Source organism: Alligator sinensis, unplaced genomic scaffold (genome assembly GCF_000455745.1).
Source record: "Alligator sinensis unplaced genomic scaffold, ASM45574v1 scaffold395_1, whole genome shotgun sequence".
NCBI classification, from domain to species: Eukaryota; Metazoa; Chordata; order Crocodylia; family Alligatoridae; genus Alligator; species Alligator sinensis.
In genome coordinates, this window is record NW_005842232.1 from 1,228,625 (window position 1) to 1,247,589 (window position 18,965).

An 18,965-nucleotide genomic window follows, 5' to 3' on the forward strand; every position below is an offset into this window, starting at 1 on the left:
CCCACAATTTAGTCCTCTTTTCCTTTGCATGTTTAATTTCAGTGTTCATGTTCCAGTGCTTTCAGGTCTGTCCCCTTTACATTTGTAGTTATGGTTATTGTATCTTAATAAAAAAGAAAATGAGAGAACCTTCAGGAGGAATTTTGAGTTCTGAAAGGGCAGGAGCTATATGAACCCATTAAGGCAGAGGTGTCAGACATGGCCCGTGGTCTGTCCTGTGGCCTGTGGAGCCCCATAACCCATTCCCTGATGCTGCCCTGTTGACCCACATGCTGTGCCAGAGTGGACCCACGATGCATATGACGCCTGCTGAGGCTGGGTCCCAGGCTGCACTTCCCATGGCGCTCACTGGGCCCAGGTCCTGGATTGACCCTGCGAGGATGCCACATGCATTGGATCAGGCATGTGGGCACGAGCTCTGTGAGCCTGACCTGGTCAGTGGACTGGCCCCATGGCACTCATCCAGCTCATGGAGCCAGATGGGTTTGACACCCCTCTGTTGAGGGAAGAAGTTCTACTTCCCTCCTGTGATGGATCATGGTAAAAGCAGCATGCTTGCTGAGATGCTAGCTCTATAGTTGGGCCTATGCAGAGTACAACTAGAATTGGGGCAATATCACATGTTCACTTGCAGGGGTTGCAAATCATTTAAATATTATGACTTATTAAAGTTAGTATTTGTTAGGAATAGATCCATGTTCATGCCAGGACATGCACTAGTTGTGCTCTGCTGCTAGAGAGGCTGCTGAGCTAGCATCTTGGCATGCCTTGCTGGAGAGTCATTACTTTCTTTCCCCTCTCCCCCTTCTGCTTTCACATACACTTCCCTAGTAGCAATGCCTCCTCCTCGTACTAGTCTGGCATGGCATCACGTGGCCAGTCCATCTCTGACCAAATGACACCCTCTGGGATCACAGAGTCTGCTGTAACTGTTGGAACTGCAGAGCTGTGAGATGCAAAGACAAGATGTATTAACTGATAAATTTTATCTTCATATCATATCCGAAAGGGAACAACCTTGCAATGCTATGAAGGTGCTTATGTGCTGAACTGCTTGATTGTGCTCACTTTTTAACTGCACTCACTGTGTTAAGTTAAACGTGGGACGAGGCAGCAGTCACCACGGAACAGTTTACTGACATGTAATTGATGAGCAGAATTAATTTTTTTTTTTTTTTAAATTTTCTCCAATTAAAAAAAATCCCCAATATTCTGTTAATCCCCAAATCCACATTTTTTCCATGATTTAAATGAAACACTACTAATATATAGGGGCCCTCGGGTCTCCCCACAGGTCCATAATTGTGGCAGCCTAAATTGCTGCCTCTCTGGAAGCTGCAGCAATTATCACTGCTGTCTCTCCCTGACTGCCAAATTTCCTGACCTGTGGGGAGCCCTGCAAGCTGGAAGGTATGCCGGCCTGGCCGCTGTTGCCCTGTGCTTGGAGACAGTGGCTAAATAAGCCCCCTCTTGCCAGCAGGGAGCTGTCTCCCAGCACAGGGCAGCAGTGGCTGGGCTGGGCAGACCCATCTGCAGTACAAGTGGCCCCTCTGTGCTTGAAGCAAGCCCCCTCCCGGCAGCAACAGGCTTATTCAGCTGCTGGCCACAGGGTCTGCCAGGCTGGGCCGCAGCTGAAGCTTGGTGGGGAATAATGGGGGGCTGAATAAGCCACCTCAATGGCTTTCCCTGGCACAGAACGAACAGTGGGGGCTGGTCCCACCCCTCCTGGCAGCTGGAGTGGTGAGTAGTGAGTGCCCAACGGGCAGGAGCCCATCATGACTTCCCAGCGGGGCTGCACTGCGGGGCTGGCGGAGCAGTTGTGGAGTGTGGCGGCGCTGTTGAGGCTTGCAGGGCTGTGGCCCCAGGCCCCTGCGCTGCCACGTGCAGCCCAAGCCCGCATTGCAGCCCCTCACCAGGAAGGAGCTCGCTCTCCCCCACAGTGTGAGAGGAGCTGTTGCACCCAGTAAGGGCTCTGCCCCTCCTGCTGCTGTGACAGGGAGGGCATAGCCAGGAAGGGCCCCATGGGTAGGCAGGGATGGGGTTATTCCTCTGGCCGCCAGCAGATAGGATGGCCTAGGGCCCATTCCAGGCGGGGAGCCACCCAGCTGCCAGTGGGGTAGAGGGGAAACTAACTCTCTTCCCTGCCCCGCTCTGCCTCAGGGGCCATGGTTCCCCCTTGCTGCAGCAGTGAGGGGGAAGTGCGGGCAGACCCAGGGCTGGGGTCCCTGCTGGTGGCACAGGGAAGGGGAATTAAACCCCTCTCTAGCCAGTTCAGCCTGGGTTGGCCTTGCCCCCCCAGCACAACTTCCCTGCAGGTGAGGGCTGGCTCTAGCACCCCCTGCGCCTGGCCTGAGCACCTGCTGGCATTGTCTCAGTCCAGAGAGCATGTTTGTCCTGTTACAAACTGGTTTGCCCAGGCAGGTTAGAATAACCTGTAATGGTTGAATCAGTTCAGGCTCTTGCTTTTTGAAAGTCGTTCCTAGTCTTAAAATTTGAACTGGCTGTTTTGTGAACCTGAAATTACAGAAAAGAGTATCCTTCTCGTTCACACCTACAGAAAAATGCTTGATTGGGTGTGTTTGAATTTGCAAAACCTCTTTAATATGCTGTCGAGTATGGGTGAAGGCAATACACTGGTTTACTATAGATGGGGCATATTATGCTCTCTACTGTGTCACGAGTTGACTTGTTCTTTAAGTAAAAGTAACAAATCTTATATAGGCAATTCCAACTGAACTTTTTATATAATGCTATTGAAGGAGGTAAAATAAGAAGCTACTTTGCAATGACTTGTTAACTTACAAATATCAGAAGACGTGAAAAATCTCTGGTACTTGAAGTCACCTTTACAGCTCCTCCAAGTAATGAATATCTAAATTTGCTCTGCATATATTGTTTGTATTATAAGCAATTACTTTTAACTAAATTCTATTTTCTGTAGAAAGGAAATTTTAGATGCAGCGCTGATTCCATTTTAGGGGCTCTGAGTTTGTTACGCTATGCAGAGGCAATTCAAACTAGTTTTTTATCCTGATAAAATGAGGATTAATTGCACAGCTTTATTGGTAGGTTTATTGTTGAGGTTTTTGTTGTTTCGTGTTACTAGCTTAAATAGCTCAATTTCTTGTTCTTTCTTTTTTCCTGCTCTGTAATCTAATATATTCTCTTCTGAATGTTTAATAGTAAAGACGTACTAAATTTGAAATGTGTTTTGATCTTTATAGAACACTTTGTGTAGCTTCTTCAAGATAGTACATCTGCTTTTGTATCCTGTTCAGATTTTTGTGGTTCTAAAAATTAGATTTTTATGTTTTTTAAATGGTTTTCTTTTCTTATCACTGTATGAAATCCATGCAAATGACAACTGAATATTTATGAATACTTATGTAACTTCAGTTGTTTTTGTAGTATGCTATCAAATGTAAAATAAGCAAGCTGAAAATAAATATTTAAATGTTTCAGCTATAGAAATGGATGTTTGTGGACTTTTATTATATTTCTGAATCGCATATCTGCATTTTTATAACTGAACCAAACATTTGGACAGCTGGCTGTAATCTTTCTATTATACTACTTAATAGCTGACTCATTAAATGTTGTTTAAATTGCAGCTCTCCCAATCCATTAAGTCTGGGACTTGTAGCAGAACTTACAGCGCAGTGAAAAAAATGTTTGTATTTAGCTGCTAAAAGTTAAACAAATTGAAGGATTGTGTACAAGTCCAATAACACATCTGGTGATAAAACAGCATGCAAAATTATTTGGTGATAGGCCCAGCTCTGAAAAGTTGTTTGCATTGTAATTTGTTCCCTCTCAGGATCAGGCCTGAGAGACTGGAGGCAGAGTGTTTTGTTTTGGGGTTTTTTTGGTGAGGAATGTGCCCCCACAGGTAGTTGGGTTTTGTTGTCTTTGATAGATTCTGGTGTGCAGTTTGTGGGGTACTGGCGATCGTTGGCAGGTTTTGTGTTTTGAGCTGTAGGAAGTTGGCTTCAGTTCTGGTGATGAGGTTAGGTGCTTGTTTGAATGTACAAACCACTTTTCAGAGCTGGGCCTATGAACTGCACTTCATCAGCCTCCTAGGTAGTAGGTACAGAAACTTATGGACTCAGTATACACAGTGGAATTCTGGCGCACTGCAACCTGCCAGACATCAGGCACCTCTACACTTTTACCTGCACTGCTTCATCCCCCTTTTCCCCCCTACCCCCCACCCCAGTCTGTTTCTCACCCCCTGATGCCTCCGTTTCCATTTTCACTGACTGGCTTTCTTGCCTGCATTGCGGGCCAGGCCCGCCTCTGGCCTTGCATTGCGGGCCAGGCCAGCCTCTGGCTTCTTTACTACTCCTTCCATCCAGGACCAACTGCAGGTACTTCCTCCGCCTGACAAAGCGGTTTTCAACCGTAAAGCTTCCAAAGATACATTTTTTAAGTACTCCTTTTTTTCATAATACACATAGACATAAAAAACACAAGATAAGCCATCACACACCATGAGTAACATCATCTGTCCAACACAACACAACATCTTTGTTTCTTGCAGTCAATTCCTTTATAAAACAGTAGGCTCTGTGACAGTTCCGTTTGGGTACCTTTGCTGCTGCTACTGATGTTACTGGTGTTGAGCCAGCTAAGTTATTTTAGGTGTTGTCACATAAAGTGGTGGACTGGACATGAGGCTGTAGGGGAGGAGGAGGCCTCACTGGGGCACACCGACGTGTTGTGCAGAGGCCCAAGCGCCAGGAAGGGCGCACTTTAACACACACATAGTGTCACCTACCCACATCACGAGTTTTGCTTGTCAGCAGCTTGAGGTGCAGGGCCCCAGAAGACAGAATCCTCCAGCGAAACACACACACAGCTGGCAGGCTTCGTGGCCTTGGCAGGGGCCACCACCCCTGCAATTTTCAGCTCGCTGCGCCTTCACACACACGGTCATCTATGTCACGAGTTTTGCCTGTCGGCAGCTTGAGGTGCAGTTCCCCCCAAACCCCTGCACCTATCTTCTTGAAACTTGGCAGGCTTTGTGGCCTCACCAGGGGCTACCAACCCTGCAGTTTTCACCACCCTGTGGTGTAACACATACATGTGACATTAGTTTTGCTTTCAAAAATTTGGGGTGCAGTTCTCCCTAAACCCTTGTACCTATCATCTTGAAACGTGGCAGGCTTCATGCCCTCAGCAGAGGCTACCACCCCTAAAGTTTCACCCAAATCAGAGACAAAACAAAGTTATAGATATTTTGTTGATTCCCCGTTGTACCCTGTGGCCGGATCTCTGAGGTGGCTCTGAAGCTTCGGAGCCACTTTGGCCAGATTGAAGCGGCAAACCGATCCGGAGCTCCAGATCATATTGCTGACATCCGAAGCGGCCGGATCCAAAGCCACATCGAATACCTGCCTACTCGCACAGGCCTACTAGATTCCCCTCCCCCCTGGAACCCAACAGTGAACTTATGTTTGGTTTGGGGTAACATAACTCAGAATGCTTTGCAAAAATCATTCGGAATTACAGCTGGGAGCTGGACTTCTGTCTGCACCCTAAACAATTGTCTGTTTACATCTTTTGTGGTATTCACACTTTGTCACGTTTTTGTTAATTCTTTAATAAAGGACTCAATGCTACAATTCAAGAACCCAAAATGCTTTTGAAAATGGTGACACTTGTACCTGGATGCATTTTCTTTGGTATGAGATTCCTACCTTTGGTTAACTTTAAAATCTCTTGCTCTACAGTTTCCTGAGAAGCTTTTTTCTGCTTGTGATTCATCTGAATCTTTGTACTGGACTGATGGCTTGGTTGTTTTAGACACTTTGATTATCTGGAGCAGAAAGCAAGGAAAAAACTATCCCTAAAACTGACAAACTTCTGATTGTCTTGTAAAAGCAGAAAGCATCAGTGAACAGTGTCATGAAACAGGATTCAGATGACTTAGCCTTGATAAGCATGGAGGTGACAATGAATTGATTTTGACAGCTTGTCCGTTGTGAAGGGGATATTTGGAGAAAAAAGGATTCTATATGGTAAGCATAAATGTTCTCATAAGTGTCTAACTGGTGAAGAAATCCTAATTGGGGCCAGGCCAAGTCAGTTTTTAATCACAAGCTTGTAAGATTTGTGAGAACGCAACATGCTAACTTTTTAGCAGAATAAACTTTGAAGGTGGAGGATATCAGACCTCAAGGTAGCTGAGGGCAGTGATGGAAGATAACATAAAGACTGATCTAGAATACATAGGCAAAGATGTGATAAGGTGGAAGGAGACTAGGCAAGAAGAGATGCAAGGCTGTAGTTAAGGCAGTTATAGGCCCTTGAGGCCTATGAGACCAGAGGTAGAGTTGTAAATAATATAAATACTGCCAATTTGGATTTAAATGTCTCCTGGGCAGGCAAAATGAAAGGTGCATATTATGGACAGTTAGACTTCCAGTTGCCAAGATTCTGTCTTCCAGAGTGAGCCCCAGCATGTTGGTGCAAAAATCAGAATACAAATATTTCCAAAGAGTTTGAATGTTTGTACAGTTATTGAACTAAATCATATGTGCTTATGTTGGCATCTTGCGCTTGCAGATGCATATGTACTTGCGCATAAAAGAAGAGCAAGACCTGTAGCACCTTTTTGGAAAATATGTTCCTAAAGGCTTTCTTCAATTGGTCACCCAGTTCAGTGGGTGAATAAAACATTTGCTTTGGAAATGTTATGATTGTGGCCAGTGCTCAAGTGATGTGACAACAAGTGCGGTGTACAGTGCTGTCAAACCTAAACCTTCAAAAAATCATGATTGGATTAAAAGACATGAAACTTATTTTCTCTTAAAACTAGTGCTCTTTCTTTGCCTTCTAGTTACTGAACTTTTGTGGAATACTTGCTTTATTTTCAAACTTTTCTGTGAAGGAATGAGGGATATAATTCTTTTAATAAAATAAAAAAAAAAGCTGAAATTCTTTGTCTCTTGATGCAAGTAGCTGGAACTTTAAGTAGCTGCAAATATCACAAGCCGATGAAACTGAAGGTAGTATCTTTCATTATCATAGTATCTTATTTTAGTAACATCCCTGAGGCAGAGTAAAACCACTACCCTTACTTGACAGGTGAGGAATCTGAGAGAGGCTAAGGGTCAGATCCTATTCCACCTATTAGACACTTAACTGGGATTAAGCACCTAAGTGTGATCCTATTGTACCCTGCTCAAGGCCTTTGATTAAAAAGAAAATAATAAACATACTTTTGTAGCTTTTGTCAGATACTTCTGTATTTTAGCCTTAAGGCGAAGTCACACAAAGCAATGGGCAGGTAGATAAGCTGTTTTTCAGGGACTTGAGCAGAGGTGGAATAAAATCACACCTTGGTATCTTAAAGTTTTTTTTGGTGCCTAACAGGTCAAAGAGGATTGGGCTGGCGGTGACTTGCCTGTGGTAATGCACATTATTTGTCAGAGAAGGGAATTCAACCCAAGTTACCCAAATACCTTGTTAGTGACCTAACCACTAGATAAAATCATCATGTGTTATAGTGGGAATATATGAGCTCTATTAGAATGAAATCTGGTGTGTTGGGAGGAGTAACTTTCCCAGGAATGTGGCAGATATTTCAGTCCTTTGTAAGGCGCTTTGGGCTGAGTACTCTAAGGTGCTTCTGAATCCTCTAAGTTGGGGAGTCAAATATACGGCCCATGAAAGATGGGCCATCTGGCCTGTGGGGTGTTTCAGTCGAATCTGGTGCCATAGTGGTGTCAGCATAGCCAGCACCCATGGAGTTAAATCTACCATTGCCCAGGCTCCCTTTTTCCCCAGTGCTGATTTTATGGTTTTTGGTCACTGCTGGAGACCAAATTTGGCAGCAGTTGGTGGGGAAGAGCAGTAGCATTAATTAATCCTTTGGGTGCTGGCCGTATCAGCACAGCAGCTCGGACAGAGAAAGCAGCTCGCAAACTGATTTTGCTTTGACACACCCATTTAAGGTAGTGGTCCTCAACCTTTTTAGACCACGGACTGGCAAACTGCAGATTGGAAGTGACTGACTGGCATCCTGTGGACTGGCAGCCAACCCTTTTTTTTTTTTTTTTTTTTTTATACTCGGTATAAAAGTGGACTGGCTGCCAGTCCTCACTGTCCCGAGCACTTCTGGTCCATGGTTTGCCGGTCCACGATCACTTCCGGTGTGGCAGCCAACCCTTCATAGCTCAGCACTGGGCTACGGCCTGGGGATTGGGAATCTCTGGTTTAAGGGAGTGGTTGTACCCATTTTAGACATGCAGTACTTGGTCTCTAACCTGATTGAGCATTGTGGACCTGATTGGACTGTGGTACTGATTTAAAGTTTGGTCATTGGTTCTGGGGCCATGGATCAAATGAATGCCTTCCAGAGGTCCCTCAGATTTGTTGTTACTATGAGGTAGAGCTGGCTCTTGTTTCAGGATAATAACTATCAAGAGCCTTACTATTAATGTCGAGTGGCTCATGCCAAATCCTATGAACTCTTCTGTACCCTACTCTTTTGTATCCTCTGATGCTTATCTACTGAATCAAAACACTCCACCTTTTGTCCTTTATTCCTAAACTGAAGGCTCCCCATAAATCCAGACAAGAACTTGTTTTTTTGGCTTTTGTTCCTGTTGCACTTCTCTGAATAGATTTGCTCAGGCACAAAATGTGTCCCAGTTCCTAGCTTCTTTATCCAGTTTTGATGCGCATTGCTGTAGATCTGAATTTAAATTATCATTGGCAATTGTACCCTAAAATCCTGTATGTCACAGCTGCCATGCTAACACATGAGTTCAATCCATAGGAGAAAGGTAGAATTTTGAATAGGAAGTCACTTCTTTTGTACATTTTTACTTCTGCTTAGAGATGTCTATTCTGATGCTGAGGTTTAGGAATTTAGAGAATGACAGGAAAAATATGTTTTCTTTTCCTCTTCATGCTAGCAGTGAGATATTTTGCAAAGGTGTCTAGGAATAATTCTTTATGCATAAATATAAAGGCCTGCGAGAGACTTCTGCATATGAACAAGTAATCTTAAGAGCGGATAACTTTTTTTTTTTTTAAATGAATGATTTAAATGCATTAAAAAAAAACTATTTGAAACTGAAAATAGTGTAATCCATTAAAGTAATATCCAGCTAATGTATATTTGCTGCCAGAATTTAGAGAGTCAAAACTGTTTGTGGCAATCGTTTGAGCACGTAACCAGAGTTTAATAAAATAACATAACATAGGAGTGTGCTTTGCTCCTGGGGAAAGTATACTTTCTTCATTTCAGACAAGGTTGTTTGGGTGAATCTGATGTCTTTTATAGACCAACTTAAATAGTTGGAAAACAATTATTAAGCAAGCTTTCTGGTTCAAAAACCCTTCGTCAGGCTAAGGAAGTTTCAGCAGTTGGTGTGTGTTTCCATTTCCAGTTAATTTGTTGTAGTTCTTTGCAAGGGCTACTAGTTGCATTGTTGACATTATCTGGAAATAAATATAAAACTATATTGTTTGTTAACACACCTTTCTTATTGGTGCAAAAAAAGGTGTAGTCATGAATCAGCATGCTTTAATAATTGCTTTTTTTCCTCAGGAAATTTTAATCTTGCTTTTCATTTGCATTCTTTATTTTCTTGAGGAAAATAAAGAGTGCAAATGGAAAGCAAGGTAAGTTGGGTTTTTTTGTTTTTTGGGTTTTTTTTACTGTAAGGTGCATACAGAAGGGCTCCATGCATGTCTTGCAGCGCTGTAATTTAGAGTACTTTTTATAGCACTATAAAGTTGTTGTGCTCTTAAACGTGATAGAAGTGCAGTGTTGGGGGGGAGGGGGGGATGGGACTCTAAGCCTCCCTTTCCAGGCTAGGAGGCAGGGGTGCTCTGCAGCCTCCTGGGACTTCTCCACTGACCAGAGTACAGAAGTTATTTAAGGTGCTGTAGGTTGCTAAAGTGCTGTAAAATACAGTGCTTCAGATTTTAAGACCTCATTTAACAAGGGTTCACTTAAAGCACTGTACCCATTTTAAAGTGTTCTAAAGTCATGGCAATAAATGCACTTTAAATGGGGAAAAAAGCAACTTTTATAAATAGTTGTCAGTATAGATTGACTTAAAGTGCTGTAAGTTGAGTATGTCATGCTTAACTGTGCTAGTGAAAGTTTTGTCATATTCACTAATGTGTTTCTGATTGGAAACATTGGGTGATGGAACATGGGTTCTACCAGCATGTTGAAAATAATCTGTGGGCGAATAGTCTGTTCGTATCACTTGGATTTGCAATCTCTTGAGCCAGGGGCAGTCTTCGTCTTGTTTGTTCAGTACCTAGCACAGTAGGTCCTGGTCCAGCTGTAGGGCTCCTTGATGTTACCACAAAGCTAGCAATAGAAACTAAACCGTACCCAGACAAAATTGTTTTTTAATAAGTGAAGTCTTAAAGAGGAACTAAAGCTGGAAACTGCAGGACTGGACTTCAGCTCTGAAGACTTGCTGGTATGTTTCTGCAGAGCTAATTTTAAACTGCTGCTTGGCAATGTGAGTAAACATTGTGTCATGTTTTGCCTGCTCCAGAGGAACAGTGCCCACACAACTCTGCCCAAAATGACATGACTAATGCAGTTGCAAGTTTTCTTTTCCTCCCAGAGTGATTCATCCTGACGTTATGGTTACTCCCTTCAAAAGTTTCAAGAAAGCAATTTTTGCAGAGGTGTATGGACAGCAAAAAAGCTCTTACTTTTTCATAGACTGTGTTACTAAGTTGTTTTTTTTTCTCTTGGTGGCTAGTGACATTAACTATTTTGGAAAATAATACTACTAGAATGTGAAATGAGCAGTAGATGGCTTTTGTTTAATGGATTTCTCTATACTGAGTGGGCAAACAATTGAGCCTGAAACAGTGAGCCCAGAAGAGCTGGTTCTAGCCCTAAATTTCAAATAATCAAATTGCAGTGCATTTTAAATTATTTGTGCGACGTATTCCAAAGTATTTTGCCTGTGTGCAGTTCTGCCCATCGTGACACTAGCCTCAACATAGTTTGGGTGGTGAATAGTTCCAGCTCTCTCTTTTTTTTTTTTTTTAATTTCCATGGCAGGAGAAAGAACCAGAATAGTGATGGGGTGTTTAAAAAAATGTACAGAATTGGATACCTGCTCAGGGACAGTCCTCTGTTTTCTTTCAGTCCACTGTCATTCAAGGAGCTTCTCTGAGTCACTCAAACCAATTTCCATTTGAATAGCTTCTTCACCCCCTTCAAATGCCCTTTGGCTCTTCAGCTCTTCGGAGTTTTTTATTAGGTCAGAAATGGCCGTTCCCTAGACATTATGTACCTAACTTTTTTCTGTTTGAAACAAGTTGTTTCAGTTGCTAGAGATAATCAGGGTTTCAAAGGATATAGTTGTTGCATCATTTCTTTTAGATTTGTGCTTTAGTTAGTGCTTGAGAGCTTCTGTGGATTTTTTGTGATGGTGAAAGCCACAAGAAAGCCTCCTAGTCTTGAAGTAAACTTCACACATGCTGTTCGTGGACAGAGATCACTGGTGTGTCTTGCATCTGAGCAGCTGATTGGAATATCCTTAAGCTAGACAAAGAATATGTCCTTTAAGGTTATGCCAGTAGATATTTACGTTTAACCCTTACTCTACAAACTCTACTCAGTCTCCCTCCCAATTTCTCTAGGATGAAAGATTTTAGCTTTATTAGAATTTGGAGTCTTAGCTCAGAATTGGTGCACTGTATTGACCAAAATTTTCAAGAACTCCTCTTCACCTGTCCTTGGAGTCAGATTTCATTTTTCATTTTCAGAAGAACTTAGTATCTTGGCTGTCCCTAGGGGTGGGCGAGTGGGGTGGCTGCCCTGGGCCCCAGGCTTTGGGGGGCCCCGCAGACAGTGCCGTACAGGCCCTGCAGCGGCTGCCGCATTACGGCCATTTCCTTCCCTCCCCTGCTCTGCAGTCTAGCCACTCGCCATCTCCACCCCAGGCCCTGCACAGCCTGATATGCCCTGGGCCCTGCACATCCCTAGGGATGGCTCTGTTGGCCATACAGCTCTTGGAGAACCTGACCCTAAAATGCGCTGCATCAGAACACTGCTCAGTAACTTTAGTCAGTGCAGCATGAATTTGCCTGCTTCATTATGCAGCACTGCTCAGGAGTATGATGCATCTGGGCCCAGCAATCTCTTGAAGATTTCCAGGGTAGGTGATTGCACGCATCTGGAGGGAGCTTATTCCAAAGTTTGGATACCCTGACTGTGAAGAAGTTTTTCCTAATGTTGAGCCTGAATTGGTTTTCCAGGAGCTTGTGGCCACTACACCTGACTTTTCCCCTCAGATGCCCTGGTGAACAATTGCTCACTGAGCCCTTGATGTACTCCCCTAGTGTAGCAGTAAGCTGCTACCAGGTCCCCTCTCACCTTTTCCTGAGGCTGAAGAGTCTCGGATCCCTCAGCCTTTTCTTGTATGGCTTGCCTTTTAAGACTGAACACACAGGTGGCTCTTTGGACTCTCTCAAGCTTGTCCACATCCATGTTGAAGTGCGGAGTCTAGAACTGGATGCAGTAGTCTAGCTGCGGTCTCATCAGTGCTGAGTAGAGTGGAAGAATCACCTCCTTGGTTTTGCTGGAGATGCATCAATTGATGCATGACAGAGAATTATTTGCCCTGCTGCCTACAGTGTTGCACTGCCAGCTCATACTCATATTGTGGTCTATTATTACCCCCAGGTCCCTTTCACTCGTGGTGCTAGTCAGTTTGGTCCTGCCAGGCGTGTAGGTGTGTTGGGGCTTGCTCGTCCCAAGGTGGAGCACTTTACATTTCTCAACGTTGAATTTTATCAAGTTCCGATTCACCCAACTTGCTAGCCTGTCTAGGTCCACCTGTAACTCTAGCCTATCTTCAAGAGTGACCACACTTCCCCATAACTTGGTGTCGTCCGCAATCTTGTCACCTTTTTGTTTTATCTTATCTTGCCTTTTTTTCTTTCTGTATTGTGGTTTCGGTTTAATCTAGTAATTGTACCTTTTTGAATAAGAAGGTTGTGCATACCTTATCTGAATCCTCTTTGGGTTGTCCTGTACCACAGACAAGGAAGAACCTTTTACTGCTGTATCTATCAGTCCTGTTAAATTTTGAAATGATCAGTCCTTGTTCATTTTCTGTAGTCATGTTCTGAGGGGAAACTTAGATATCTTGCTGTTCGGTGTGTGCATGTTTTCTGTATGTGGGTAGTAGTTTGCCTCTGGCTGCCTGGCTAATCAATAGAATTATTAGTCCTGAGACCTGTTGTTTTTTTTAAGGAATGTTGGTATGGAACGATGCAGTAGTGTTGTGATACCCAAGCTGTCTCTGAATGCTCCAAACTGAGTAAAGGAAGGCTGATTAGCTCGTTCAAAGTTAGCTTGGGAATAGAATTCTAGGGCTGGAATGGACGCACCCCTTTCTTTACTGGTGGAGGTTGCGCTGTTCTTCAAACATCCCAGACAAACATGTGGAACTGGATTCTGCAAGACGGACACATCCCTACAGTCAGGAGAAATGTTCCATTTTGTATTTGTACTACTTACCTCACTGTCCTGGGGCTCCACGCTCCTATTTATATCCTTATTTGGGCTTGCTGCGCTGAGAGCAAAGGGATGCTGCTGGTCTGGGTTAGGAGTGCTAAGAGTGCTGCTTACAGCACTTCTTTTGCCAAGGGAAGAAGCCTGTTAACATTTAGCATATTATGTGGGTGCATAGTCCTTATTCATGGAAATCGGGGGTGTTGGTGGTGGGGAAATGCAGATGGTATGGCAGGGGGGAAGGGATCTTTCTAGCCCCTCCAAGTGATACACACCTTGGTTTTTGGGGAGTGCCAGTTGAGAGTCTGAATGGGGCAGTGTTATGAATGCTTACTATCCTTGGATTAGATATATCATTCAGAAGAAAAACAGTTATGCTGCTTTATTATTGGCTACGTGGAGGCCTGTGGAGGAAACACTAAAGATCACAGGTCAGCAGCTGTGAGTCATAGGGAAGGATGGGGAGGTGTGTGTTACCAAAAGCAGATCACAAGTCCAACCATATTAAGATTTTTCTACAGAGATGAATCTTAACAATGCCCTATATTTTTCAACTGTAAGCAAGTGGGAACAATTGGGGTATTTTAAGCCTTGGATGAAAAAAGCTGTCTCCACTCCTTGCAGAAGTTCAATACTGAAAATGCCAGTTCTGAGTTCTATATGGGGCACCCTCCTGATTTTAGATTTACATTTTAGTCAGAAGAGCCTCTTTCCTCATTCAGCTTTAAACTTATGCTCTTTTTTATTTGTTCTTCTTTTAATAGGTGAGGGTGATGACCTTGGCTTTGATTTAGCTGATGCCCTTGGTAAGTAAGCTATTTCAGCAAGGTTACCATCTTTGTGTAATTTCCTCCCTTTGTCCCTTTCTCTTATAAAACCTTTTGTTTCTCTCAGTCCATTCAGAGCTTCTGATGAAGTGGGCCATTGCCTATGAAAGCTCATGCGCGGGGATCTGGGTTCCCATTTCCTGCACAAAAATGTGGGTTTTCTCAAAGGAGAGAGAGATGGATTTTCTCCTTTTTTAAAGGGGAAAAACACAGATTTTCTCCTTGCAGGCTAGCAGCCTTTCAGCCTGCAAGCAGCTGCTTGGGGCTGGTGGAAATGCACAGGTGGGGGGGAGGAAGCCGCCATGTGTGTGCAGTCATGCAATGGACAGCATACAGCTAGGCAGGGTAGTGGGAGCAGGCCTGGCAACTGGATGCAGATAAGTTTTTATGGGGGGCAGAGGTTGGAGGGCCAGGGCTGGAAACTGTCCAGGGGCCTGTGGGTGCAGGAGGGGTGGTATGTGTGGAGGGGATGGGTGTGTGAGGCAGGACGGGTGCCTGCCAGTTGTGGGGGAAGGTGTCTGGGCACTGGGGCTGTGGCAGGGCAGGGGGAGGGGGGGAAGGTGCTTGCCCCTGCAGTGGGGGAAGGGGTCAGAGGGCCTTTGTAGGTGGTAAGGAGTTGCATGGCTGGGCTGGCAGCACTGGGGCCGGTGCCCATGTTTGCAGGGGCAGAGCAGCCAGGAGACGCTGCTTGGGGGCAGGGGAGCTATGTCCAAGCCACCAGGCTCAGTGCTGGAGCCCCAGCCCAGGGTGGAGGGTACCACAAGCTTCCCCTCATCCTTCCAGCCTTTGCTGGGGCCGAACTCACTCTGCTGCCACCTACGCAAGTCAGAGCTGCTGCAGCCGCTGTGTTCCAGCTGGGTCTGAACAGGGACAGTGTCGCCCTCCCCCCCCCCCGCCCCAGCCCTGCTGGGAGGGAGGGGCATGGGTTTGTGGGTTGGGAATGAGGGGCACTGGCAGCACTGCAGGGGGTGGGGGCTGTGGCTTGGGAGTTGTAGGACATTTTTTTTTTTATAGGAAAAACACAGATGTAGTGTGTTCACAGATGTTTCAACTTTATCATCTTCTGTAGATGTATCAACTTCAAAGCAACCTGGTATACCTACCAAAAAGCCACACTCAGGTGAGTAGTTATTTGAATTCAGCTTTTAAGACCTTGGACTATTTCAGATAATAGATTACCTTTCTGCTATTCAGACAGCATTGTTCTTTTCAAGGTATTTGGAATGGGGTTAGTATGGGTGAGTAAGATCGCTCCCCATGCTTTCTTTTTTGTTAATTGATCACCTGACCCCAGTGCTACCATGTTATTAGTTCTTTTTAAATAATTGAATGAGTTTAGTTATGTGGAGCATTTTAAAGATGCCACTGTTGTGCAAAAATGAGGAATACAAAGGGTATACACAAAGGTTAATGTTACCATAACAAATGTTTATTTATGCATCGTAGCAAAATAGTTTAATTTTCTTGAATGTAAATATTTGAGATCTTAAATTTTATATTCAAAATATAAACACAACACTCTTTTCTGTCCTTTTGAGCCAGATAAACTATAGTTTCCCCTTTCACACATGTAGAATTTGGAATTGCTCTTATTTTTTTGTAGGAATAATACTTCCCTTAATCTCTTCATTCAGTAGGAGGCTTTTGTGTGGAAAAAAGTGTTTTTATATTTTCAGACTTCCAAGCAATGATACGAGCATGTGGATGTTTAAACTTAGGGGCATTTTTTTCAAATTATTTAGCAATTGAGTTTTTGTACTTCTAAATTTTCCATTGCTGTGGTGAATTATATTTTACTCCATAATCTCATGAACAGACAGATACCATGAGAAGGTTGGTATGTTCCCATGGCTTTTTTGATTTAATAGTTACCTAAATGGTTGTATTTAATAGATCCATCATGTCACAAAGCCTCTCGTGTACAAGTACAGACTGGGGAATGATTGACTAGTACTATATAAAAGGACTTAGGGGTTACAGTAGACCATGAAACCAATATGAACCAACAGTTGTTTGAGTTGGGGCAGGGGGGAAGGGAGGAGGGAGTGGGAGCCAACAACATACTTGAGTGTCACTTGCAAATCAAGGGAAATAATTCTTTCAGCCTGTTCAGCACTAATGAGGCCTCACCTGGAGTCCTGTGTCCAGTTTTGGGTCCTACATTTCAAGAAAGATGTGGATAAAGTAGAAAGTGTCCAGTGGAGAGAGATAACAATGATTAGAGACCTGGGAAGCATGACTTGAGAACAAGGCTGAAAGAAGTAGGGTTTAGTCTGGAGAAGAGAGAACTGAGCGAGGATTTGATGATAATTTTTAAATACCTGAAGGGAGGGTCAGGGTTAAAGAGGATGGAGATAGACTCTTCTTTATGGCTGAAGGGATAGGGCTTGTAACAGTGGTCTCAAACTGCAGCAGAGGAAATCTAGGTTGGGGACCAGGGAGAACTTTCTCACTGTGAGAGTAAGCAGTAGAAACTTTGGCAACTTTCAAGGGCAGATTAGAAACATTTGACTGGGATGGCTTAGTTAGTTAGGGATGATACTGCCTTGAGCAGGGGGCTGGACTAGAAGTCTCTTCTGGCCCTAATTTTCAATGTTTTTACATGGCACTACTCAAATAGGCAAACAACTTTGTGATATTGTTTATTTTCTTTATTTTGTTTGTTTTAGTCATGCACATTTTGTTTAAATTAAGTTTTATTTTCAAAAGTTATTCTTGGTCTTTCTAGATGATTTCTCTCTAGAGGATGCCTTGGGTGGTGGTATGTATCATTATATTTCAAAAACTATTGTTGATGTGGTCCAACATTATCTTACTGAGGACATTTAAATAGATTTGAACAAAAAATTCTTGATTGAAACAAAGGTAATTGGAATAAACATCTTAATTTTACCTCCTTTTGAGGACTAACATTAACTGCTCAGCCAACTGAAGTTCAGTTATATTATTTTAGTTAAGGAGGAAAAACAATTTACCTGGTTTAAGACTTAAGCCTTTTAGTTATAGCTAACAGGCAGTTATTCATGGATTTAGCAGTTTGTGTGAGCAAAGCTTATTGCAGCATTGGGGTGAAACTATATCCAATATGATGACTCTGAGGCTGAGTATTCAGCTTGCTTCTCTTCTTTAAAAGCTTGTAGATTTAAACCTTTTTAATGTTTATTAATAGGTGATGAAAGTTTAAGTGATCCTGAAGGTAATGGCAATTCTGGTGGTAAGAATTCTGTTCTGAATGGTATTTGTGTCTGAATGGTATTTGTGTTTGTGCTGTTGCCATGCTGTTGATTTCTATTAACCATGCTTTTCAGAAGATTGTGGTGCCAAATTAACTTGCTACTGAAGATGCAGTGGTGACATTGTTCATTTAGAAAACATTGGCTCTTTATGGCTCTTTTCCTTCTTCAGAAAGAGCATGATGCTTGGGATCTGTTTGCAAATATGCTTGGCAGAGCCATGGCAAAGTACAGCTTCAGTAGGAGGGCTAATAATCATATAATGTAGTCATGGGTGGGGTTAGGAGGGTGCAGCCCAACCCCTCTTCAAATGCATGCGGCATGCACAGTGACCTCTCTGAGCTCACCAGATCATTGGCATACCTCCTGGTCAGCTGCAGCCTTGTAGGTTCCCCCTCCTCTTTAAATCTGCTGCCAAATTTGCCAGTGGGCAAGTTGGAGTGGGGATGCAGTGGCAGCATTTGCCCCATATGTCCTAGAGCCACAACAAAGCAGTGATTCTGGTCAGGAGCTGCACTGACAGGCTGGTGAGCTCGGAGAATTCAATGAGCCTGTATTGCACAAAGGTAGGGTGGGGTGTGAATCCCCTTTCCTGCTTCTCCCTTCCATGTACTTCATAAACTTGAACGTGGCTGGCTTTTAAACTGATTAAGATGTTTGGAGAAGCAATTGGGTGATCTTTGTTTTATAAAAATTGAAAAATAAGTTACTTTGTCACAAGCCTTGTCTTTGTATCTTAGGACATGTTTATTCCATTTACCGTATTTTGAGCAAATCTGCCGTAAAGAGTACAAATGAAATCCTAGGGTTTTCTGAAAACTAAAATTCTGATGAATGCACCTGAATTTGTGTCCTGTGAAGAGATAAAACCAGTAGAAGAGAGTGACTGTATAATTTTGACCTTAAATTAGTTCCTAATTGTTTCGTTTCAGACTTGGCTTGGCTCTCTTATCCCACAGTGCCTTACAGCTGCACTGCGATAGTTTTTAATATCACAGATTAAATACTCTTCTGATGGCCTATATTCCCTATCGGCTGAAAGAGGTTGGAAAGGAATTAAGCTACCCAGGATGACATCCCAACTTTTCTTAATTACCATAACCAATCATGAATGTTAACCAAATACCATTCTTATTTTTCTTATAATTTTAGAGATTCAAACTTGTAGGATGGAAAACATCCACTGGAAAAGGGACTGGGAGTAATATGCCATATTTACCCAAATTCAAGAAGACTTTGCATTTAAGATGACTCCCCAGTAATTAAATTTTTATGCATATAAAATTATAAACTGGTTATAATCTTCCATGTATATCGTCTGATTAGTGAAAGGTCATCTTAAATTCATCCCCTTCCCCACTGCTGTGGTAGGGGAAGCAGCAGTGGGGA

At 43.3% G+C, this 18,965-nt stretch overlaps 1 protein-coding gene across 1 annotated transcript in view; it reads left to right on the forward strand.

The window, feature by feature from the left end:
• The window catches only part of CD99 (CD99 molecule (Xg blood group)), a 50,981-nt gene that overhangs the window by 7,051 nt on the left and 24,965 nt on the right, over nt 1-18,965 (forward strand). Inside the window, exons 3-6 of the mRNA XM_014521624.2 lie at nt 14,281-14,322; nt 15,413-15,463; nt 17,072-17,104; nt 17,513-17,539. Of these exons, the coding sequence (XP_014377110.1) occupies nt 14,281-14,322; nt 15,413-15,463; nt 17,072-17,104; nt 17,513-17,539 (153 nt within the window). The remainder of the gene's footprint in view (nt 1-14,280; nt 14,323-15,412; nt 15,464-17,071; nt 17,105-17,512; nt 17,540-18,965) is intronic.